At 36.3% G+C, this 25,810-nt stretch overlaps 1 protein-coding gene across 1 annotated transcript; it reads right to left on the bottom strand.

Annotated features, from left to right (window-relative positions):
* Positions 1–336: 336 nt before the first annotated feature.
* On the bottom strand, positions 337–25,256 carry cerk (ceramide kinase). The gene is made up of 13 exons (XM_079399492.1): positions 24,926–25,256; positions 17,314–17,445; positions 17,042–17,164; positions 16,296–16,421; positions 15,486–15,552; positions 14,921–15,066; positions 12,040–12,114; positions 11,476–11,628; positions 11,270–11,375; positions 8,842–8,912; positions 6,975–7,180; positions 5,658–5,878; positions 337–3,092 (listed from the first exon to the last, which is right to left on the bottom strand). Exons 1-13 carry the CDS (start codon positions 25,074–25,076, stop codon positions 3,005–3,007), a joined length of 1,665 nt encoding a protein of 554 aa, XP_079255618.1. The 5' UTR covers positions 25,077–25,256; the 3' UTR covers positions 337–3,004.
* Positions 25,257–25,810: the final 554 nt, after the last annotated feature.

The following is a 25,810-nucleotide window of genomic DNA, read 5'->3' as shown; positions in this document are numbered from 1 at the left end:
TTTGCACATTGTTGGGTTTATTAAGTTCATGGTTATGTTGATAAATGTAAAAGTTATTTTTTTTTTTAGTTTTGTACAATTAACAATTTTAGTACTCTATTGGATCACCTAAAAGTAAAACCAGTTCAGCACAACTGATTAAAAATGAACATATTTCTATATATTTTTTTCCATTTATTGTCTTGATCTTGTCTATGCTCTCCCAATAGATTTAATGTATCTAATTTTGTTTAGCATATTTTCTGATTTCGGCATTGTTCATGACAGTTTTAGCGAGTTTCACACTTACATCCTTACTTCAATGAATCTCCAAAACTGACCACTCAGAACACTAACAACTGTTCAGTAAACTTTATTTATGGATTTTCTTTGCTTTTCATTCAACACATCAAAATAAACGTCAGGTCTTACACATCATCTCGAGTCCTGCAAGATGACTTCATTATCAGTCATTACTGAGTCTTGACAAGTGCTTGACTGCATAAGGTGACACGACACCCTACTGAGAGTACTCAGTTTAACTTCAGCTGAAAACATACACACAGTACTGGACAACCATTATGGTACATTATACAGTCACCTGTCATGAGCCATAAATGAACAGCAGCCGCCAGGGCAGCACTAAGGTGAAAACCATTCAAGTAATTAAAATGGGCTGTGAATGGTATCTTTGGATCAGTAGGGAAAGTTGGTGGCGCATCATGAGCGTACACAGCATGTACTGGGTTTGATTAAGTCTGAAGTATGCTACCAACTATAGTAGAATAGGTGTCAAATACACAAGCTTTGACATTGGCTATTACTGCACACAACACAAATACTGTTACACACACACAAGAATAGCAAGCCACAGTTCATAATTCATAAACAGGTTCTCGTGACATCTGAATTGCCTGCTGACATCTTTTCCATGCTCCTTATAGTATACATGAGTGATTGACATTAAAAGTGTCCTGGTCATATTTGACTACAATAATTAAAAGAAAACGTGCTTATCAGTCATGAAAATAATGTCACGATGCAATGCAAAAATACATAATTCAATGAAATTTCAAAAAGGATTTCATTGTCGTGGAAAATATAATTTCTTAATTTTCTTTTTAATTTCAGGGTGAAATGTTACTTGGGAATTTCTTTCTTCCCAAGTAGGGAGAAGAAAGGAGAAGAAAAAAACAAGCTTTGGTAAATAAAAATTGAGACTATGACAAATTATGACAAAAGTCAAAATTATGAGATAAAAAGTCAATTCTGATAAAAATGGAAAAAATTATCAAGTTTCTTTTATCAATTTTATGTTATATTTCATCAGCATTTTTGTATTTCAATTTAGCTTTAATTTATTTTTTTATTTCAGTTTTCAGTTATAACCTTTTAATATTATAATTATGACATTTCTTTATTATGCCAGTTTTTATTTTTAGTCATTTTTAATTATGACTAAAATAATTTTAATTTTTATTAGCATTTTTTTTAATATTTTAATTTCAGTTTTCAATAATGATCATAATTATGATTTACCAAAGCAGTTTTTTTTTCTTTTGTGGCAAAAATGAGCTTCTCTACAATCTTTCAGTCTATGGAGGACATGAACAATGTTTCCCTGTAATAGCTACAGAAGTTGTGTTGCCTCTACAGATGCATCATGGGAAATCCATGCCCTCAATCACAAGTACAGCCAAAGGAAACACTTTAAAAATTGCATCTTAAAGCAGCTGACATGCACAACAGCAAAAAGCAATTTCTCTGTCTATCATAAACTCCTTCATTCTTCGATACCGCAGGAACAATAAGAGCTTTCATAAGAAATAAGACATCAGCATAGGAAAAACAAACACAAAATTCATTATAAAGGGAGGAAATATTCTCGGGGGTGCAACCAAGGAAGGCGATGCAGAGAAGAGCGCTACAGTATTTACATTTACATTCCGTCTGATGAACAGCCGTACACTGACCCTGCAGTGATACTGTGTAGCTGTCAGTCTCTAGCTCACTAATGCTACATTTCCATGCATGAAATGTCTGGAAAACAAGATTGGGACATGATACATTAGAACTGGTCATGAGGTACGTTTTTACCGGATTTATACTGATCGGACGTCCCATGTGCATAATATGTACTGATCATGTGTAAATTTGATTTAATGTAGGCTTCATTGTCTATATGACATATATTACTTCATACTAACTTTTAAAGGAATAGTTGAGGAATTGACTTTTATTGTCCCCCCCCCCCCCACACTATGGAAATCAATGGCAACCCGCACCTGTTTGGTAACCAACATTCTTCAAAATATCTTCTTTTATGTTCAACAGAAGAATCTAACTCGTACAAATTTGGTACAGCTCGAGGATGAGTAAATAATAATAACTAACTGATTTTTTTTTTTGGGGGGGGGGTTAATGATTAACAACATCAAATTCATTTAGAAGTTTTTTTAGTAAATGATAGCAAAACTTTCATTTTTGAATGACCAACAAGTTCAACATAAACCACAAAGATTTTTGGTATACCAATAAATTCATCAGCTGACCACTTCATGTGCTTTATATCTAGAAAAAAAGAAGAAGAAAATAACAAAAAAAGTGAAGGTGCAACCAAAAGGAATGTTTTCATAAACATACCAGAGTTTTCACAGTTCCAGGAATTTGACTTTGGGATACAATTAATGCTACTCTCAAGACCGGCTTGATCGTGGTGGAAGACAAATGCTGACAACTGGAAGCTGTCGCATACAGCAAGAGATATGACCAGCAACAAGGACATGAAGGGTTGAAATGAAAAATTGGCAATGCTAATGCCTAGCTGAAACAGCTAATCTAATACCGCCTATAAATGCTGTTGACTCTAGCTCTCTGTGTTTTCAATGCACCTTCATGAGGATTATCTGGGTAAAACACCATAAGAAACAGCATGACATTTGTACTGAGCTGAAGGTGACTCTTCCATTCAAAGAATCTCAATCCTTAAAAAACCTCCAGCTGGATCATTAAGTGGAGTGGAGACCTATATTGCACAGTGAGCGTACGGGTCCTCAAACACAGGCTGCTCTTCGATGCCCCTCGCAAACAGCTTGATCAACTGGCAGTGGACCCTAAGACAGAGAAAGAAAAAAAAAAAGATCAAACAAAATGCTAACACTTCACTGGAGCAAACAGCATGCTAAACACCACCCTATAGGCTTACTAGAAAAAAACACAGCTTTGCACTGATAAAAATTATTCTGTGGTGAAGTAAATAATTTCTACATGGAAAATGTTCAGGCAAAAATAAAAAACAAAACAAAAATACAATTCTATATTAGCACTCGATTCAAACTTATAGAATTTAAAGCATAGATATAAACTTAAAAAAAAATAACTTTTCTGATTCTGGTGTTCCCATCATGCTTTTTTTCCTTTTTTCCAGCTGTATTTACACTTTTTTTACATTGCTTTTGTTGTTAGGTTTAGTACTTGTGATTGTGTTCCATTTGGAGTTCATTTTCTACTCAAAATGACACATTCATACTCAAAAATGAACCACAGAATATCACCATCATTGTGTATTGTGTACCAAGTATTGAAGTCTCTGTGTTCGAATGAGTGCCGCACTGTTTCTTGAACCTGGGAAAGAGTAGCCTACCATGTGAACACTATGAATGGCTGTGATGTGAAGACTATAAAGTGGGGCAATTCCAACGTCGCAAGGACAATCTGGTGCTTCTGACTCACAGCCTGTAAGTATGTTTCGATATTTAATGAATTTGCTACTGACTATTCAAACGCAAGTTTTGAGCAGTGTAGAGTAGTGCTTGTTGTTTGTCGTTTCTCCGATCACAAATGCAGACATGGTGTTATGTTTACCCTGCGCGGCACAACGCGTAAAAAGACCGTATGAGTCATTATAATCAGTAATTATGTCCTCGCTGAATGCAACAAATGCCTCGTTTATCGAGAGTTTTATTGATTTAGTCTCGTTGCGCCAGGACACAGCATCACAACATAGTAAGGGGCGTAACATTTCCGTCACACGCTTGAGGTATTCGGCCAATCACAACGCACTGGATAGCTGGCCAATCAGAGCACACGTCGCTTCTCAGAACAATGAGCTTTGTAAAAATCGGCGCGTTTCAGAAAGGCTGAGCATAGAGGAGCAACAATAATGTACAGTATGTGGAAAATAATGTATTTGAACCTTGAACCACATGACAAGTGCAATGCTGTACCAGGTGAGCTACTGCGCAAGCTTAGTATGTCAGAAAAGCTATATATATATATATATATATATATATATTATAATATGGAGCTGGTTATGCAATTCAAATGTTATAATGTATTTGTTTTGAGATCATAACACGGTATTATGCAAGGTATCTTTATTAAGTGATAATCTTCCCATGTAATAGTGTTCATTTCAGCTAGAAACTTCAGGGAATTGTGTGCCTAGGTATGTTTTTGGAGTTTTGCAAAAATGTAGATAGAGGCATGTTTTTCCAATGAGCCTGCTCCGATAAAAAATATATATATAATTCTAATGTTTAATTTGCTTAATATTTCAATAGAAATGTAATATTTAAATATAGTGGTTTGTTTAAATCCCCAACCCAAACGATTTGCAATAGTAACACTGATGCTTGCCATAGTAAACACCACTAATGCATTGTGTCCTAGACTAAAACAAAGTACGAGCAAGTTCTGGTAAGCAATAAATGCTATTTCATGTTGAGTAAAAAGTTTTGTAGTTAAATGCATGTGCTCTTAGGAGGTTCGGGGCTCTTTAATTTCCTCTAATTCCACTCAATACTCTGGAGGTGAGTTCAGTGCCAGGCGATTGCCTTTTTCGGCCGTGGTATCATCATCAATTATCTCAACAGGTTATTTGCTTACTCATTCGAGAAACAATTACTGAAGCTGAAAATGGAATAAATGAATGGACTTCTTTTTTAATTAAAGGAGGTGAGCCTTTAACAGTGAGAGGGCCATTAAATCAGGAGCATTTCATTGCTACGCATTGTTGACACAGAACAATGGGGCGTGAAGGAAATGATGCATTTGGGTGAGCCGTCATGCTGTATCAAGGAGAAGAACAACTCCTCTGCAGGCACAATGGAGAGAGTTTTTAATTTTAACAGCATCTTTTCCACAGGCTCGGGCCACAAAAGTCCATTTATTTACCGTTTAGTATGCTAGTGCTGAGATGATACAATCTTGTGCTCAAAAGACCTCAACAGTTCAACTACAGCTTCCACTAATCGACAAACGCTTCAATGAAGCCTGCTCATTTTGTGCTGGAGGAAAGCTATTCATATAAGGTCTAAAAGAGATGGTGACATCTCTTAGATATATGAAGAAGTCTGAGTGTGAGTGGCAGTGATGTCCACACCTCATAATTACAACAACAATAATGACTTGCTTAAAGTAATTAGTGTATTAAAACTATAATGGCCCACATTTTCCTTTCTGAAACCTGACACAGTGTAATAGTTCTCATTTTCACTATATGCATCTTTTGAAATCATAATTTTTCATCATTTGAAGAGTGGGCGTTATCACTCAAGTGAAGTATCTAGATATAGCATTTCTGCAACTCGAACAATAGATTAATGGGTTCACTTCCACCGAGTCCAATACATGAACTCATAAAAACACAGAGGGCGTATCTGGATAAGGACACCTACCGGACTTGAATGGCAGTGTGTGGGAGGATCTCTCCATCACAGTTCCAGTTGCTCTGGGAAGGCATGCAGCCACAGGCTCTGTGCTCCTTGCAGATCTGACTAAGGAATCGCTTGCCTGTCGCTCCAGTCTCTCTCAGGTCCACTTCAGAATCACACTCCTGATATCTGGGGGTGAATCGGAACTGCTTGACCCGGTACACCTCCACAAAAGTGTGATCAAACTGAACAAAGAAAGAACAAGAGAAATGCTTACTGAATCCCACATCAAATATCATTAAACGTTAAGTGTACTTTTTTTTGAGAGAGAGAAATGAATACTTTTATTTAGCAAGTTACAAAATATTTCTATTTGAAATAAATATTGTTCTTTTTAACATTCTATTCATCAAAGAATCTGGAAAGTAACAGTAAAAAGCAGCACAACCATTTTCAGCTGAGATAATGAACAATTCATGAATTTTTCTTAAGCATAAAAATCTGCATATTACAATGATTTCTGAAGGATCATGTGACACAAAGACTGGAGCAATGGCTGCTGAAAATGTAGCTTTGTCATTACTAGAATATATATATTACTAAAGTGTATTATAATAGTAAATAGTTATTATAAACTGTAATAATATTTCACAGTATTGCTGTTTACACTGTATTTTTAATAAAATACATAAAGCCATGGTGAGAATAAGCAAACCTCTTTCAAAATCATTAAAAAAATTATCAATTTTTTTTTTTTATTCATAATGTCATAGTAATTTTGGGATCTGTATATTGTGTATTTACAAAAGTAAATAGGCCGAGAATTATATTTTGATGAGAAATAAACTAACTGGTTAATTTTATTAGAGGCATTTTAATTATGAACTACTACAAGATTCCAATGCTAATGAATTTCCAAATATTTGTGATTACTGGATAAAGATCGGTAAAGATTGTACTTACAAAGAACCATTTCTAGTTGTTTAAATATTTTAGGAGCTAAGCATTAAAAAATAGACACATTGCCATGACTTTCAAGGTTCTCTATGACTGTAGGAACCCTGCTGTTACTAAGAACTTCAAAAGAACATAATTATCTGCTCTTTTTCCAAGATAAAAAAAGAACTTACAGTTAATTAAATATACATATGAATTTATAAAAATATAAAATATAGAGTAAGCATTTGGTGGACAGCAGGGAAACTTTTTTGAAGTGTGCCGGTTAAGAAAGTGGTGTTTTTTCCCAGCCTTTGATGAAACATGAATGGAACTGCTTCATTGCTTTCATTAAAAAAAATACGTTAAATCTACTGATGTTTTCTGTTGAGATAAAGCAGGAACCTGGTCGTCCTTATTTGTGTGGCGCAGCAGGTGGCGCAGGAAGTCGAGTCGGGAGCACTTCCTGACGAGGATGAGGTCAGTAGTTCCATCTGCTAAGTGCGCTGACGGCGACAGGCCTTTAGGGCTGCGAGGACATGCACAACTCATGCTGGCAGCATTGATGGCCAAGAACTTTCCCCTGATGACTGTCCACGTATCCTGACACTCTGAAATACAACAACATCATGTAACTACTAGTATACCTCTGTGCAGTGAAGTCTATAGAACCATTTCAGTCTTTGATACATGCGTTTCCACGTTTTTTGTGGATAGCCTACAGTAGGCAACCACCAAGAACACCCTAACGTCTCAGAACCTGGTTTCTCGCAAGGTTTTTTGGTTACACTTTATTTTGATAGTCTACTTTTGACATTCTACTAACTATAAGCACCTACATGTCTACTAATTGTCAGAGTAGACTGTTAGGTTAGGTTTAGGGTCAGTAGAATAAGTTGACATATACTTGCAAAATTTGTCATAGTATGTTGCATGTTGTAGACCCATTAAAAAAAGTATTAGAAGATATTAAGCAGACAGTCTACTAATATTCTAATGACTGCTAGTTGATATCTAGTTGCAAAGTAACTTACTGTTAGTAGAATGTCTAAAGTGGACTATCAAAATAAAGTATTACCGTTTTTTTCTCCATTTCTGTCACCGACGTAGTTTTTGCCACTGTCACCTCTGGTTTGGTTAGTTGGGGTCACCTAATATCCAGCAATATTATTGAATCAACTGACACGATTGGATGATAACTGAACTGACCTGAATGATGACCTTACTGTTTTCTACAGAGTTGTTTTACCGCTAAATTGAACCCAATTCATAATTGATGCTCTTGAAGGGAACTGAATCATCACTGGACTGACCTTGTTTATTACCGATGCTTTACAGCAGAATTGATCTCTGAAACATCAGTGAACCATTATTTTACTGTTAATGCCTGTAAAGCTGCTTTGAAACAATCTGCATTGTATAAAGTGCTTCATAAATAAATGACTTGACTTAAAATTAGAAATCAGTTTCGCACTGAATTCCGAAAATGCAAAAATCTACACTGAAAACAAAATTACTTTGAAATTATTTTCACTACGAAATTAAAGTAAGTAAATTCACAAATAATTACACAGAAAGGGCAAGTAACACCGAGTTAAATCTACAATTTTGAAGTGAAATAAATACTAAAAGAGTACTTCCTTGTAGACCTTAGAAGATTTATTTTATTTACAACTTTGAATATCAGTTTTTGCAGTGTTGCTATAAACTGGAAAAATGAAAGAAGCCAGGTGATTGTAAATCTAAAGGCAAGTATAGCTGTGGTGCTTTCTCACTGATGAAGGGTCCTCAACTCCCTTTCCTGTTTACATCATTCTTCCCCTTATTCTTCCCACAAGACTCTATTTATGTCACGCGGTCTAAAAGCGTTCAGGAAATCATCATGCACAAATGCCAATTTGGGATTGTGAGGGCAGAGAGTGTGTCTCTGTAAACAGCACTTATCAGTGCTCAGGGTAAACACACAGAATGCTGGGTAACGGAGGTGCCAGTTGTTCTGAGGGTGCTGAGAGGCAGAGATAATATGCTGTGTGTGTGTGTGCACTCTCTAAATGATCAGCCGGGCGGCAGCTTGAACCATTTGGCCTAATGTTCACAAACAGCGTGCCAGTCGAGCCGACAGATGGGGGCATTACAAATCATGGCTGGAAATGCACTTTGTTGGCCTGTACTGAGGGTGGGCGCATTTACCACAGGGCAGATATGAGACTTCCTGTCAAAGCCCGAGCTCAGTTTAACACTGGCATAAAGACTATTCCCAAATGCTCCTCACCAGCATCAGAAACGCTGTCTTCATTTTTGCTGACCAGTTTATCAGAAGAGGATTGCCGACAGATACTACACCTGCAAGACAGAAACACATGTTAAAACAGAGGTGGGAAACATAGCTATATACAGTTGTGCTCATAAGTTTACATACCCCTTGCAGAATGCGCTAAATGTTAATAATTGAAACAAAATAAGACAGATCATGAAAATTGCATGTTATTTTTTTATTTAGTACTGTCCTGAATAAGCTATTTGACATAACAGATGCTTACATATACTCCACAAGACTTTACTTTTAGCAGACGCTTTTATCCAAAGCGACTTACAAATAAGAAAAAGTAACTAAAACTAAAAGTTAACACTCTGTAACTGTAGTACAAGACAAAATAATAACTGAATTTATAAAAATGAGCCCATTCAAAAGTTTACATACGCTTGAATCTTAATACTATGTGTCATTTCCTGGATGATCCATGACTGTTTTTATATTTTGTGATAGTTGTTCATGAGTCCCTTGTTGGTCCTGAGCAGTTCAACTACCTGCTGTTCTTCAGAAAAATCCTCCAGCTCCTGTACATTCTTTGGTTTTCCAGCATCTTCTGCATATTTGAACTCTTTCCAAAAGTGACTGCATGATTTTGAGGGACTCATACACAGCTATTACAATAAGTGAAAACATTTACTGATGCTCAAGAAGGCAACACAATGCATTCAGAGCCAGAGGGTGTAAACCTTTGAACAGGATGATAATGTGTAAATTCTTCTCATTTTGTTTACCCATAATATTTTTTCATTTAGCACTGGACTTCAGAAGCTACATAAATACTTACGTTTCCCAGAGCACAAAATAAGTACAATTTAACTTGATTATCTAATTTAAAATGTTTACACCCTCTGGCTTTTAATGCCTTCTTGAGCATCAGTACATGTTTTCACCTTTTGTAATTGTTATACATGAGTCCCTCAATTGTCCTCAGCGTAAAAAGATGGATCTAAAAATCATGCAGTCATTGTTGGAAAGGGTTCAAATATGCAGAAGATGCTGGAAAACCAAAGAATGTGCAGAAGCTGGAGGATTTTTCTGAAGAACAGCAGGCAGTTGAACTGCTCATGACCAACAAGGGACTCATGAGATGAGATGACCTCTACAGCCCTGAACGTCATCGGAGACCAGGACAACTAGATGAGCCCCAGAGACTGATCCCCAGAGAAGACCCTGTCTCCTAGACGGCCATCGGGACAAGACCACAGGAACCAGATGAGTCCTTTGCACAATCTGACTCTGCTGCAGCCTAGATTTAAACTGCTGATTTTGTCTGGCCAGAGGAGAATGACAATATTTTGACACACTATTTCCCCGTCTAAATACTGTAAAGCTGATGTAAAGCCACCCATGAACTCATGAACAACTATCACAAAATATAAAAACAGTCGTGGATCATGCAGGAAATGACACATAGTTTGGGGTCATTTTTATAAATTCAGTTATTATTTTCTCTTGTGACGTATATGTAAACATCTGTTATTTGAAATAGCTTATTCAGGTGAGTACTAAAAAATAATATGCAATTATCATGATCCCTCTTATTTTGTTTCAATTATTAACAATTTGCAATTTCTGCAAGGGGTGTGAAAACTTATGAACACAACTGTATCTGTTTAACACAAATAAGTAAAAATCTAGTTTAAAATAATCAAGGCATGCTTTATGCCTTGAATATATTGTGAATAGGTTTGGGGTCAATAAGAGGGTGCTTTTTTTTTTTTTTTTACTAAATAATTATACTTTTTTAACAAAAGAAATTATACTTTTATTCAGCAATGATGTGAAAGATGTGACAGTAAAGATGTTTATAATGCCACAAAATATTTATATTTCAAATAAATGCAGCTTTCTTTAATTTGTTTATTCATCAAAAACAAAAAAAAACTATTATGGTTTCCACTAAAGTATTATGCAGAACAACTGTTTTCAAATTTGTTGATGATAATAATTATAATATTAAATGTTTCTTGAGCAGCAAATCAGCATATTACAATGATTTCTGAAGGATCATGTGACACTGAAGACTGGAGTAATATCTGCAGAAATATTCCGCTTTGTCATCACAGGATTAAATTACATGTATTAAAATAGAAAGCAGCTATTTTAGATTGCAATAATATTTCACAATATTACCATTTTCATTGTATTTTTGTTTACATAAATTTTGCCTGGGTGAGCAGGAGACTTCCTTCAAAAACATTAAAAAAATCCTACTGACTTCAAACTGTAGAGTGTAAATATCATCTAGTTTTAGTTCACAATATAATTTAAACACATCAGATAATGGCTTAAATGATTAATTATACATGTTCAGTCATGTTGCATGAACATTTGCTCAAAGATCCATATTATTAAGACTACATAAAACACACAGAACAGCATTTACCCAGTTCGGCACTGCATTTTGTCTCTGGGAGTTCCCAAGTTCCCTTCAGCAGGTAAGAAGGACACAGTTCCCTCATAGTAGCGATGTGACAGAAAAGTTTTAACACCTGTAAAAAAAGAAATAATTAAAACGATTAAAAAATAAAACAAGAATTTCCATCCAAAACTGCAGACACCAAAAAAAATAAAAAATCACTTCCTGTGCACCTGAGATATCGTAACGAGCCGGGCCCATCCAGCGCTTCCTCTCGCTATCTGTCAGCACATCTCCGTAGAACCCATAGCCCAGTAGTGACACAGAGTAGCGCAGGAAGCGGTCTTCATTGTGCACCGAGCAGACGTCCATTGGCTGAGAATCACCTGCAGAAAAAGCCAGAATGGATTTCAGAAAACACAAGCTGACAACATCAGAATCCTGTGCTAGGACACCACATATAAGAATACTGCATACTGCAGCAAAATCAGATATATGTCTCTGAAAAAAAAGAGGCACAGTAAACATTTTCCATTTGGATGTAATGCTTTATGCGATATGTCACTCAAAGCTGTAAGTTACAGTGATTTTACCCTGGTTAAGATATGGTCATGACTTCCAAAGGAAAGTAGTAACTGTGGTAGTGTCCTTGCTGAACAATAAATAAATACTGGGATAGCACTCAGTCCTAGCTTGAAAATACTGAAGAGAAATTTACATAAGCATAAATGCAAACATACGCACATACATAGCCAGATACGCTTTATCATACTGCAGATATGGAGATGAGTACTTACCCACAATGATGTGCAGTGCTGAGGTGACAGGGTCATTTGAGCCAACTGTGGCGTAGCATATACAGTCAGTCGAACCTGTTTCAAAAACACATTTCATGGGTCAGGGGTTCAGAAATGGCCTAAATCTATCTCTCATAATTCACTCTGAAGGTTAACGTATGAAAATTACACTTTCATTTTCAATTTTGGTGGCATACAGGGGCAGCTGCAATCTAACCTTCAATTGTGAACGCTAACCAAACATCACAAGCCAATGGAGTTTTTGGTCTATTCAGCCCTTGTGAGAATAGGAAAGTTTTTTCGATCTTGAAATGATTGTAGCTGAAGCATTGCAGGGCACTGTTATATAGAGAGATGAGATTTCAGATGAGTTCAGCCCTCTTTCTGTCTCTTATATGCTGTCTGATAATCTAATTCCTCTTCCTCAAATTGCTTATATAACAGCGTGAGGTTGAAGGTTTAAAAACACACTGACTGCAATCTGCAAATGTGCCAGACTGATTATTTCACAATCCCATTATTGTTTCCACAAAGATGGAAAAGGTAAAATACAGTGTTTTTAAATTTATATATCATGATAAAACCATTTAAAGAGCAATAAACAGCATGCTGCTTAAATGTCAGTTCCTTACTGTGGCAGTACCATGATACACTGATAGTGTTAGATAACGTGGTAATAATTATCATATCCATATACCAGGCATTTACAGCATGGACAAATAAATGATCAGTGGGGTAGTATCCAAAAACCAAACAAAAATGTATTATCAAGACATATGTCCAAAAAACCATGGCATCAGTATGCTACACATAAAAAAAAACAAAAACAAAAAAAAACATTATTATTATTTTAAATACAGCATGGTAATAGCATATAACTTTTTGGTTTTGTCAGTGATGATTTCAGATGCTTTTGTGTATTAAACGAAGTCGGCATCTAAAGCATTTAATCTAAAATGGTATTATTACATTTTATCATGGTACGTTTTCAAATAAACATGATATTATAATGTTAAAAGCATGTTTCTTTTTTGTCAGTGGTTTCAGATGCTTTCATATATTAGACATTGAAGTCAAAGATTTGTCTCAAATTCCCTTGTTGCTCAGATCAGTTGTCATAGAAACTGTTGTCACTAGTCTTTGAATGTCTGGACAGCGTGAGATAAGGCCATAAATAGACAGAATTACACACGCTGTGATAACGTGACTGATAACAACATGGACTCTTAAGGGTTCGACATTGTCAGGTTTATATGGCAAACAGTTATATCAGTAAACACAATTTGATAAGCCACAATCATTAAGTTATCAATTGCTGGCAGAGCTCTTGTGAAGAGCGTTCTGCAGTGCATGACAACAGTCTTTTTGTTCTGCCTGTGCCCTTTCAGATCAGTCACTTATTAATAACATGTTTTGCAAGTATTGACCAAGTATTTTTATTTCCCATTCTCTGGCTTTAAAAAATTTAAAAAGTGCAGTATGTTGTATAATTTGAAGCTTTATGTGTGAGAAAGAGATTATACACTACCATCTAAAGTTCTAGGTCAATAATAATTTATGTTTTTGAAAGAAGTATCTTACCAAGTATGCATTTTTAAAATATATTTATAGTAATATTGTACAATACTATTAAAATGTAAAATGCATGTTTCCAATTTTAATATATTTTAAAGTTTTATTTATTACTGTGAAGGCAACGCTGAATTTTCAGCAGTCATTACTCCAGTCATTAGTGTCAAAAATAATTCCTAATATGTTGATTTGGTACTCAAGAAACATTTCTTATTGTTATCAATGTTGAAAACAGTTGTACTGCTTAAGGTCTTTGCACACTGAGTCCGAAATTCTTGTCTGAAATTTTCGCTCGTTAAAAAATAAATACGACCTCACGTTGTGTCAATCACGTTTACACACTGCTTCTGAAACTTTCGTCCGTCATAAAAAAATTTGGACCAGGTTCAATTTTCTGCGTTTTCGCATCCATAGCAAGCATTTTGATAGGAAAGGATGACGAATATGAAAAAAAAAAAAAAAAAAAATGCATACAAAAATTTCTGACTCGGTGTGCAAGGACCTTTAATATTTTTTTGTTAACAGCGTTAACTGCGGATTATCCACAAAGGATGCATGCAGTGCTGTCTTAGCATATGCCAATCAGAATGTATTAAAACTTAAAAAAATCTAGACAAAAAAATCCATTCAAATGCAAGATGCTTTATAACAGCCAGATATATATTCAACAATTAACTTTAAAACCCACTATTTAAAAATTATTGTGCACACACTGATGCAAACATGTTCTGTGTGAATAGTCCACTAAAAGTTGATCAACACACGGTATCATCGAAGGCAACATAATGTTGCGTTCCTTTTTTTGAACAGCTTTTATATCTCTTCATTTTTTTTTATCTCTGATGCCTAAGCATGCTTTCTAGGCAGCTCACTAGGTTTTGGAAGAGAGCTATAATCTCCCGCAGTTCTCCTCTATTATGCAGCTGTGCCCAAGTGCAGGTGTAAAACTTACAATGATTTGGAAATATCTCAAAACACAAATGCTGTAATGGAACCGTGAGTGACGGATGCTTCCAGGAATACTGCCAAGGAAGTGATGTGCATAAAAAAAGCAATGAAATCCATTCTGAGGAACTATCTTGGCTGTATAGGCCCTAAGATTTGTGACTGTAGACAAGTGATTCTCAGTCCTGGAGCAGTACCAACACTGCACATTTTGGATGCCTCCTTTATCTAATGCACCCGATTCAGCTCATCAGCTTGTTAATAGAGTGCTCATGAACTGAATTGGATGTGTGAAGGGACATGTACAAAATGTGTTGGGTACATGCACCAGTACCAGGATTGGGAAACACTGCTGTAGACCAACCTGCAGGAATGACGCTGATGCGAAGTCCACACGGCATAAGGGCCTCCTCCACAGAGTTCTCATTCACACCTGCTTCTTGCTGTGTACGGGAGACGAGGCCATGCATAATCTCGCTGAACATGCCATCACCACCGACACACACCACACTGCAGACAGAGATAGCACTGATCACTTAAATGCATACTTGTTTAAAACAACATTTTCTTCAGTGAAAGGTAGAGCGCAAATTGGCAAATTAATGAAATTTGTGTCTAAACGGTTGTTCACAGAAATTAATGTTAAAAAGTAGAGGAAAAAAATCCAGACGCAACAGTCAAAGAATTGTTTTGTGAATATAGCCTCTGGCCCCGCTTTGAAGCAGCATCCATGTTGCTGTCACCAAAAGCCACTTTATTTTCAGTCGTCATTTCCCAAGATGACCGCCGTCATCTGCCGCAGTGTCAGACCGATGTGCATTGATGTGCAAATGTTAATCTGAGCTTTGCTGCAGAGGACGCATTCCTCGCTGGGCAAATTAAGAGTCGCCGCACAGAGACTGTGATCTCCCAGCAGGACGCCCACTCACCCATCATACTTCTTCAGATCAGCCTCCGTCTTCAAGTGGTCCCTGGCATGATTTGCATACTCTGTAACTATAGAAACAAAAGAGAAAAAGCCATTGGTAACTGGACGATGACAGCGAGGCTGAGCAAAGGGGGGAAGAAACATCATTATGTTCATCTGGCAGTTAAATTGCATTTTTCTGCTGGCTTGATGGAGACCATCAATCAGTCACATCAAATGATGAAGCTGAAATAGCGGTGAAAAACAATCCCCGGTACATTTCATTACCGGTTCTTTACCATCAGCACTGATGTAAAGCCGTAACTCGGAGGGATGTGCTGAAAATGAATGGGGCCTAGGACCGAGCCCTGTGGATCACGTTGATGATATATGCCAAAGGTGATGTATGGAGCTTATTAAACCGTCGGCAGAACATCTTGTTTGGCTCCTCTAATGATTTGGCTTGAATGGTATTTGTCCAACCAGACATGTACTTTACCATTTACGAAATGTCCACATGGTCGTAAAAAGAATACCCTCAAGCAACTGCTGAGTAAGCCTGTAAGCTTTAGCTCTAACAGCCAATATTCACACCAACCCAGGGTCTTCCTCCCTCAAACTTAATAAATAATGAATGTCTTTGCATTCCTATGTTTATTGACTATCACAGTTTGCATTATGGCCAGCTCCTGTGATAGATGGCGCTGTAAATAAAATCATATTCGTGGGACGGGTTGGCAGGTGAGGCCATTTGCCAACAGAGATCTATTTGTGAAGCATAAAAGCTCATTTTTTATTTAAATGTTAATGCAGGCGGCTGACGGGCACTCACCAATCACGTCAGTGGAAATGGAAGCCCGGGAAAAGATGGGGGCCACTTTGTGGTCGTAAATCTGCTTCCCACGTTGTTTTCCTCCGTACGGGTTGATGTACACTAGCAAACTCTTCGGTCGATTGGCTGCGGAATGAGAGGCGGGCAGAGCATTAAAAGTGAGTTTTTGTTTGACAACAGTCTTCCTAGGCTGTCAAAACTACTTCATTAAGCTGCTTTTGAAAACCTTCATCAGATGTGACAACATAGAGAAGACCAAAACTGTACTTGTGCCTATTCTAGGCCTAAAACACCCCAAAACTATCCAGTAAGGTAAGAAACATTCTAGGTTATTTCAAATGTACAATTATTTTCTCAGTTTCTAAGCAAGCACAACTCTGTTATTTGCCTGTCCACACTAAAATAAAATCAGAACATATTTGGTATTTACATTTATTTTTGATGAGATTCTATTTTGGGCGGAGTTACCAAGCACAGATTGAAAACAAAGCGGTTAACCAAAATGCCAGCTATTTCGGCTAATTAAAATTCAGATTAAAAGGAAAGAGAGATTTTTTTCATGTCAAAAAGGAATTAGTGTCCATTATTTATGTATACCATAATTATGCACAGTATCAAATGTGTGGTAGTAATTGACTCGTCCCTCAGAGTCTATAATCAAATTAATTTTTGCTATAGTTTAGTTTGTTAGTTTATATTAGTACATTTTTATATTATACAAAATAATCAAAAAATTGAAGACACACTCAGCAATGCAAGTTGTTCCCTAATAGTTTGGACCCAGAGCAGACACAGGGAATGTTCAGAGCAGTGGAAAGTCACGTTGCTGCACCGCCAGCAGTGCTGCCTCGTCCTCTCTACATAGAACACTGCAGAGAAACAAAAACGAAAACTAGGTAAAAGGTGACCTGTATGATCAGTATCATTCTGATAATACACTCACGGCATATAGATAAAGTAACAAACTATGTATTCCACTGTTATCAGGGCCAGATAAGCAGATGACAGTCTGATGTACCTGTGAAAGCGTGCTGGCAGGAGTCCACTGGGCTCTGAGGAACCTTCTGCCATTTCCCAGTGTCTTTACAAGGAGAGTCGTCTTCTTTTTCCTGAACGGCTATAATCTCACACACCGGGACACAATGACTACCTGTGTATAGAGGACCAGTGGGTCACATTACATGAAAGACATATCAAAACCTGTTGCAAAACCTAACTTAAATGAAACCTTATAAGTCATGGATTAAAAGACTCTACATAGGCAGCAACATTTGCAATTTATCATAGAAATAGAGTTTGAAACTATTAATATGATTTATTTAATAGTTGTATTATTCCTATACTGTTGTAATATTTATTTTACAAACTATTTTATTGTTTACAATGTTATTTATTTCATTCAGTTGCCAAGACAAACTTTCAAATGAACGATTATTTATTTTATATGACCCAAAACTTTCGGCATGTTATCATGACATAGTTATATTGGTTGAAAGTCCATTTCAATTAATTATTAGGAGTGTGAATTTCTGAGCTGACAATGAATTGACTGGATTCATAATGCAGTGATTTTCAAGCAATTACCAAGTCAATGAAACATTGAACAGATTGTATACTAGACTGTAAAAGACTGTGTGAGTCTCACTGAAAATGGGTCTAAAAATGTGGTGCCAATCATTTAATCAAAACATTATCAAAAACAATCATTTGATTTTCAGCATTTGGGTTTATCCAACACAAATTAATTACAATAATAATAAAAAAAACATATCAAGATCAATTCAGTTCAATTGGCACTATTTCCAGACAATGAGCTGAATAAACTAATTCATTAATACACCCCTTAAATCATTCATACCATAGACAATGATGCCTTTTAGTTTTTTCAGAAGGATATTATAGTCAAAATTTCTCTCAGATCATCTGCCGTGTCGTTTTTATTTAGTAAATTATTACAGAAAATGCTTCAGTGGCTTGAGTTCGCAAAATGTGAGTTTTGGTGATGTCGACTGCTTCACTTTGTTTGCTTTGCAACAAGACACTATGCAAATGTCAGTTTCCATCATCTCTGTCTCTGTGCTAGGGAAAACATCTCTAAGCAAAGGAGGTTTTTGCATTCTGACAGCTTGTGCCCAAATGAGTCAATCTCGTGTTATGTTACATAATGCAGGCTTTCCAGATAACCCCTGGGAGAGGAAGTTAATGAGGTTTGACCTTATTCAAAAGATCAGAGAGTTATGTGGATTAGAATAAAGTACTTCTTCAGAAACTTTACTTAATACCCAGATAAACCAAGAGTAATGATTTATCTTCATTAAAACGTCATGACACATTTATAAGATATAACAAGTGTATTTCATTTTTATACAGTTTAATGAAACCATTCATATGCTCAGATGTAGCCATAAGCTTAACAGGAAACAACAACAACCTGATAAAAGTTTCATGATACTTGTATTAGGGCGTTATTGTATAATACATGAATACTGCATGAGGCAAAAAGCTGAAATGCAAAGGTGATGCAGTAGAGTTATAGCGTTCATAAGGGACTTAATGCCTGTTGCATTTATTCTTAGTTTTCTTGGTCTATGTTTAGCATCCTCTGACCAAAAATCCCCCAAAAGAGGCTTTTTTTGTCAGTGTATTTGAAGTGTATAGGGTAGAAAGCAGGGTTTGAGAAGCTTTTTCAAGCTAAATGTGAAATTCTTCAAGCAGGATTCTGCTGGTCAGCACTGTGAATCTGTGTGACTAACGTGAACTTGATGCAAAATCTGCATGGGGAAATCTTTTGCTCTGATGTGAAATTACCGATTGCTTGGATTCGATTGAAATGACTGGACACTGGAAAAATGACTGGGAAAAAACTAGCAAAAAAACAGAAACGTGAAGAAGCAATCAATAGTATAATTTGGTTAAAAATTGAGAACATGGGAAGAGAGAATTTACTCAGTCAGTTTTCCCCCATAAACGAAACATTCTTTTGATCTGATCATTTACAATCTGTTCGCCTCATTTCATTTATTTCCACTATAATTCTCCTGCAATCACCCTGTGTGTGATTATATCAAAAAACAATGCAGACACGCATCCGATTACATAAGATGTTCTGATTTGTTTTCATTTCTGTGTTAACTATATAGTAATTGTGTTAAACAGAGGCAGTAAACTTAATGAGGATAGAGGAAATACCACTGAACAATAGATGACATTCCAGGGGTCCTTGACTGTTATATCGCAGCTTTCTCCCTGCCAAATACACCACATGTCCTTCCAAAAGATGGCTCAAGGCTAAGGCTATATACTCTTCACATGCTCTAAGTGCACGTACTAATATGCACATCTTCATTATAATCATTGCCTAGCATATTCATTATGTACACAACTGGTCATATCACCTGTACTATCTTAGCTGAATACTAGTCCCACATGGATAATATTCTGACCAATTAATAAATTACTTCCTGATTGTATTCAAAACACTTTTGTGAAGCTGCTTTGAAACAATATTTATTGGAGAAAAGCGCTATATAAGAAAAGTTGAAATAAACTGAGTGATGACTTAAAGGAACACTCCACTTTTTTTGGAAATAGGCTCATTTTAAACTCCCCTAGAGTTAAACAGTTGAGTTTTACTGTTTTTGAATCCATTCAGCCGGTCTCCGTGTCTGGCGGTAGCACTTTTAGCTTAGCATAGATCATTGAATTGGATTAGACCACCAGCTTTCCGCCTGAAAGTAGTCCCCTATAACATAACTAGTTACCTAGCTGGGGACTACTTTCAGGCGCTGCGCAATATCATTGCACCTGCTGCACCCATGGTACGGTAGCAAAGTTCCTTGATTATTACACCGGAATGAGAGTATAGTTCCTAGGCATATTGGCCTAGAAAATCGCAAATTTTCATTTTCCGTCGGTCTTAGTACACGATGCAACTACAGAAGGGTCAAGCTTTAAACAGGAAAGTTATCGAAACTCTTTGGTCATTTTTGAGCGAGATGCTAATGGTCTAATCCAATTTAATGATCTATGCTAAGATAAGATAAAAGTACTACCGCCAGACCCGGAGATCAGCTGAATGGTTCAAAAAACGGTAAAACTCAACTGTTTAACTCTAGGGGAGTTGTAAAATGAGCCTATTTCCAAAAAAAGTGGAGTGTTCCTTTAAAAAGTAATAACACTCATTCCAAAATAACTACACACTCAACTACTAATCTCATTCCTCTTTAAACTGATATGATGTTACATTTGAAAGGCAACATAGCTCCAGATCTCATAATCATGCGTCACATTAAAAGGGAGGATTTTTACAGTTATGAAACTAACATCACACAAAACAGCAAGGCATGTAGAACTACAGCTTTCCTAGTGTGCTACCTACATAGGCATAGAGAAATATAAACTCTTTAAGATAATTAAATTAAAACCACAGTATAAATGGTACAAATTCATACTTACTGACATATTTCTACCATTTCACAGAACTTCTTCTGTGAAAGAAGGATTTCCCCTTTAAATAATGTGCCAGTCATACCTCCCAGGCATGTTTGTTATTAATATGGCAAGAAAATGAGATTGCAGTTGTGCTTCTTGTTTATGACATCACTCGAGCCACGAATTAAAAGCTAGAAGAGCTGCACTAGGCTAGAGGAAACCTCAAAAGTATGTCAACGATTTGAAAGAACAATCCCAGACCATATGCAATACCTATGGATCCTGATGTGGATCATGTTGCGGTATACGGTATGTACATGTCCTTCCAGGCATCTGTTGCCATGGATATATGAGCTTGGGACCAGGCGTTTATTCCCTTCTCGCAAAGTTCTGAAGCGCTATGTTTGAGCAGCATAACACATCATTCATCCATCCAACATGACCTTTCCAGCAAAACCAAACATTTGTTTAGTATGAAAGAGCCTTCAACAAATAATGTCCTTTGTGTCCCCACTACTTCAGTTACACGCGTTCTGAGAAAACTAACTCGTGGTGAAAGGGGTTAGATTACACAGCGGATGGACAAAGTTAATCGCACACAAGTCACACTGGCAACCAAAAGCTTTCCACAGTAAAAACAAACTAAAAACTGATCCACAAATGAGAAAACTACCATGTTCTTCACGTGTACAAATCAATAAAATAGTTCAGCATCAAGTGTATGTGAATTACGACAAGAGTTCACTCCCAGAAACTGAAGTTTGGAGGTGAGGTATAAAAGAGACATTTTAAAAAAGTAATGGAGGTGCTTATTTGGAAAGAATCATTGTAAAAGACAAAAAATAAAATAAAAAATTATTTATTGACTAACAGTTTCCATTTATAAACCTTGAGATTAAGAGCGTAAATAGCACTGCAAGCTACATTGAGGAATGCGAAAGACCCAAAACAAAGCAAAAAAAAGCAAAGCAAAACAAAACAAAGCGCAAAAAAAGCAAAGCAAAGGAAATACAAAGCAAAACAAAAAAAAGCGAAAAAAAAGCAAAGCAAAACAAAACTAAGCAAAACAAAACAAAACGGAAAAAAGCAAAGCAAAACAAAACTAAGCAAAACAAAACAAAGCGGAAAAAAAAAGCAAAGCAAAACAAAACTAAGCAAAACAAAAGCAAATATTTAATAACAACACAATTTAACAATATAACAAAACAATATTTGGGTACTGATGACAACAAAACAGTTTAGGCCTAACGCTAACTGTAAAAGAATCTCCCTGACCTCATGTGTGCAATGATTTTGTTCATGTGAAATCTTTTAATTAAACATTGGCATCTTGAACTACCTTAAGCAGGGTGGAAAATTCATTTAATATGTGTCATGGCCCCAAGGAAAATATCCATCAAGACCTTTAAATAAAAGTCGGCTTTGTGTAATGGATCTTAGTACTGGAGGTCACCCAGTTCTCAACTTCTCCTCAGATGTATAATGTATCCACGGCATGTGGGCAAAGGTCTGGCTCAGGTGAAGCGGTTTCAAAACCTGGATTAGTTTTGAACTCAATATTTATGTGGAGTTCATGGTTCTATTACATGGACTGTTTTAAAAGGTCAAGTATATTCTACCTGGTCTCATGGCATAAACGTACCTGGGCGCACTTTTTAGGGAGACACGAAATACATAGCAATAAGTACATATCACGGCAGTTTCCAAAAGAAATGAACACTAGAGGCAGTAAAACTCTGATGCCTTTTATTCCTTTTCACACAAATTTACAGCGTTTCAATTAATAAAGTGTCATTTTCTTGAAGAATATCATGTTATGACTTCGAAACAATATTAATATGCTGGGAAATTTTGACAACTGATGCTTTCGAACGTTAGCATCACACATATCCAGCTTCATAGATTGTCATTGACGGTAGGTTTGTTCGGTAGCTCACAGAGTACGGAGACGTACTTGAGAGGTGAGGAGCCCTGGTTCGAATCCCGTGTAGCTATGGTTCGACAAAACAGTTCAAATCTGCATATAAGGAACTTCAAATAACATGGTTGCATCAACAAATGCATTTTTATATCAGTTTTGCATTTGTCAACACTATCGGGTAGGTTTAGGGTTGGGTTTGGTGTTGGGCATATTTCCAACACGATAGAGCATTCATTTTTAGCAACGGTCCCCGGATAGCTGAATTCTCAACCGCCGCAATACGTACCTGAAGCAACGTAATAAAAACACAGCAATACGTGCCTATATCAACATAATAAAAACGTGCCAGGGTTTACGTATTGAACCCGTGTTTTAGCGCCTCTCAATGGACATTCCTCTTTGAAACTGCGGCGAAACGTGCAGTAAGGTACGTAAAACCGGTCTTGCTAAAAAGTGCCACCAGGTACGTTTATGCCATGAGACCAGGTTGATTATATTGAATCGGCCCATTTTTGTAATCAAGCTTTCATCCACTCACACTCATGTTACAAACCTGTATGCTTGGAACATTAGATTTTAAGCAGAATCTTTATGCTGCTTTTACATACAGTTTACAGCAAGCATACATAACAAGCTCCTTGAAGATTATCAATAACTAGGAATATCAAATGAAATACCAGGTCAGTTCTTCTGCCTTTTCTTTTTTTTTTAAATGCAAAGTTGTGATTTTTGCGTAAGCTTTATTCTTGGGTATTAGCAATATTTAACTTATGGTGGTTCTTTAAGCATATTGAAAACTTGTTGTAACTGTGATAATAGGAACTTTTTTTTTTTATTTATCTTCATTTCTAAGAGCTGAAAGTAAACTGCAACATGTCTGCAGTTTCCCTCATGCATAACATGGCTTGAAACTTAACTGTCTAACATTTTACAGACGAATGCTGAATTCAAACCAACTCTTTGGAAAGTGTGTGTCCACCAACAAACAATGACCTGACAGTTTGCCTAGCATTATAATTTATGGTCACTCTCTTCTTCTGAAAAGGTTGCAGTTAAATGTGAGTGATTTTCAGTATGCAATGTTACAAAAATAACTAATTAACAACCCAATCCTGGAAGTTAATTTATGAGAATTCATGACAGGCATCTACAGACTCATTAAAAATTCCAACCATAGACCTGCAGCAATGAGAGGACAGAACAGTAGAGTGTGTGCAGCAGACAGGTGGAAACACACAATTCAATTCCTCAAGATTATCAGTGACCTCTCTGACCTTCCAGCACAGTCTGAGAATGCTTCACACACTCTTTATACACAACTTAACTACTGTTTTTACACACACAACAGTAGTGTGTGTTCTGTTCCCACTAGGAACAAAAAAAAAGAAACTCATCTTGATACTTTACATAACATTCTAGATAAGAAATGGTATTTTTATATTTGATTTTTTTTATGGCTGTAATGACTGTAATTCAAAACGTGGTGAACTGCCCAGCAGACCGCAATTTAGGGCATCATATGCACAGACCACAGCATGTTTAGGCCTCCTAGTTTTTGGGCACCTACCATTGTGCATCACAGAAGAGTCAGTAGCATTTCTAGGCATCTTAAATGTGTGCTTACAACACAGCATTTTGGGGTGTCATAGATTCTGAGCAGAGTTTTATGGCATTATAAGCATGTTCAGAGTCAGTGGTGTTTTGGACATATTAGACCTTCATTTCCGAATGCATAATGCGCATTATACAACACAGTATTTCTAGGCATTATTTACATGTTTTGAGTCAGCAGGGTTTTCAGACATCCTGTATAATGTTACAAATGAACACTGCTTTCGAGCACCACAGAAGCATTCCAATTCAGATACATGCTACATATACAGATATATAGTCAGTAGTGTTTGTAGGCATTAAAAGGGGTTTCCAATTCAGATGCATTTTTGGGCATCAAATGCATCACAGATCAGCAACATTTTAGGGCATCACAGACGTCTTCCAATCAGCATCCTTTTGGGCACCACTGACATGTTCAGAACCAGTAGCGTTTTTGGGCATCAAAGACTTCATCCAGTCAGTATGTTTTTTGGGGCATCATAGTTAGCTGGTAAACGCTGCGGTCTGTGTTTCTCTGTAGGTGCATACTGCACATACGACGCCGGTCTACTAGGTAGGCAGCTCAAGTCAGTTTTGAGACACACGCCACTAGAACAAGTAACAGCAGCAGCGTACCGTGTTGTATATGTTATAGTGTTATTATTGTATTAGATATGTAACTCACCCGCTTTGACAGCTCCATATATGGCGCGTCCGATGTGTTTTTTGGTGATTTGTTTGTCTTTCCACGCGAGAATCGCGCAGTTTAATGTGACCTCATACAGTCTGCGCTGAACACACAGCTCAGAACACAACAGACGCGACTGCTTCTCCATTTCTGCTCTGAACAACACATGCACACTAGTTATCTCACTTTCATCTTCAAAACGAGTTTATACTTTACCGCCCCGACTCTTTAAATTATTATTAAAAACACTACAGTCGCTACAATGTTGCTCGTTTTCGCCTAAGCAGTTTGGCTACATAGCGGTTTTCTCTTTCCTGATAAAGTGGGAGGAGCCCGAGAGATATGCGTCACACATAATCCTATTGTAGGAGGAGCGATGTGAGTGATTGGCATACTTTGTTTGTTTATTCATTTATTGTGGCACTGTTAGTTAATTAGGGATCTACACTAATTTATTTACAAAGTTATATTATATAGCCATATTATGCGGTATATATTGCATGCTATAGCCTATGTATTTTTTTTCTATGTAAATTTATATGTTACAAAACATGAAAACTTCGAGTACAGGGCAGTTTTCTTCCACCATATATTTAACGTATTGAACTTTTAATATAATATAATATAATATAATATAATATAATATAATATAATATAATAAATAAATAAATAAATAAATATAATATAATATAATATAATATAATATAATATAATATAATATAATATAATAAATAAATAAATAAATAAATATAATATAATATAATAAATAAATAAATAAATATAATATAATATAATGTAATATAATATAATATAATGTTCTTGCTATTATCAACACGGCAGACTCCTTTAAGTGCAAGCAGTATTACTTCAATAAATGTATTG

The sequence above is a fragment of the Barbus barbus genome (genome assembly GCF_936440315.1).
Source record: "Barbus barbus genome assembly, chromosome: 39".
NCBI classification, from domain to species: domain Eukaryota; kingdom Metazoa; phylum Chordata; class Actinopteri; order Cypriniformes; family Cyprinidae; genus Barbus; species Barbus barbus.
The sequence above is the reverse complement of the archived record's forward strand: the minus strand, read 5'-3'. Positions and strand labels throughout refer to the sequence as shown.

Excerpts from the sequence above, each read along its gene's own strand:
- cerk (XM_079399492.1), bottom strand. The coding sequence starts at position 25,076 with ATGGAGAAGCAGTCGCGTCTGTTGTGTTCTGAGCTGTGTGTTCAGCGC. Across the intron at positions 15,553-16,295 it reads CATTTCCACTGACGTGATTG|TTACAGAGTATGCAAATCAT; the intron begins GTGAGTGCCCGT and ends TTGTTTCTATAG. Across the intron at positions 8,913-11,269 it reads AAAATGCAGTGCCGAACTGG|GTGTAGTATCTGTCGGCAAT; the intron begins GTAAATGCTGTT and ends TCTGTCTTGCAG.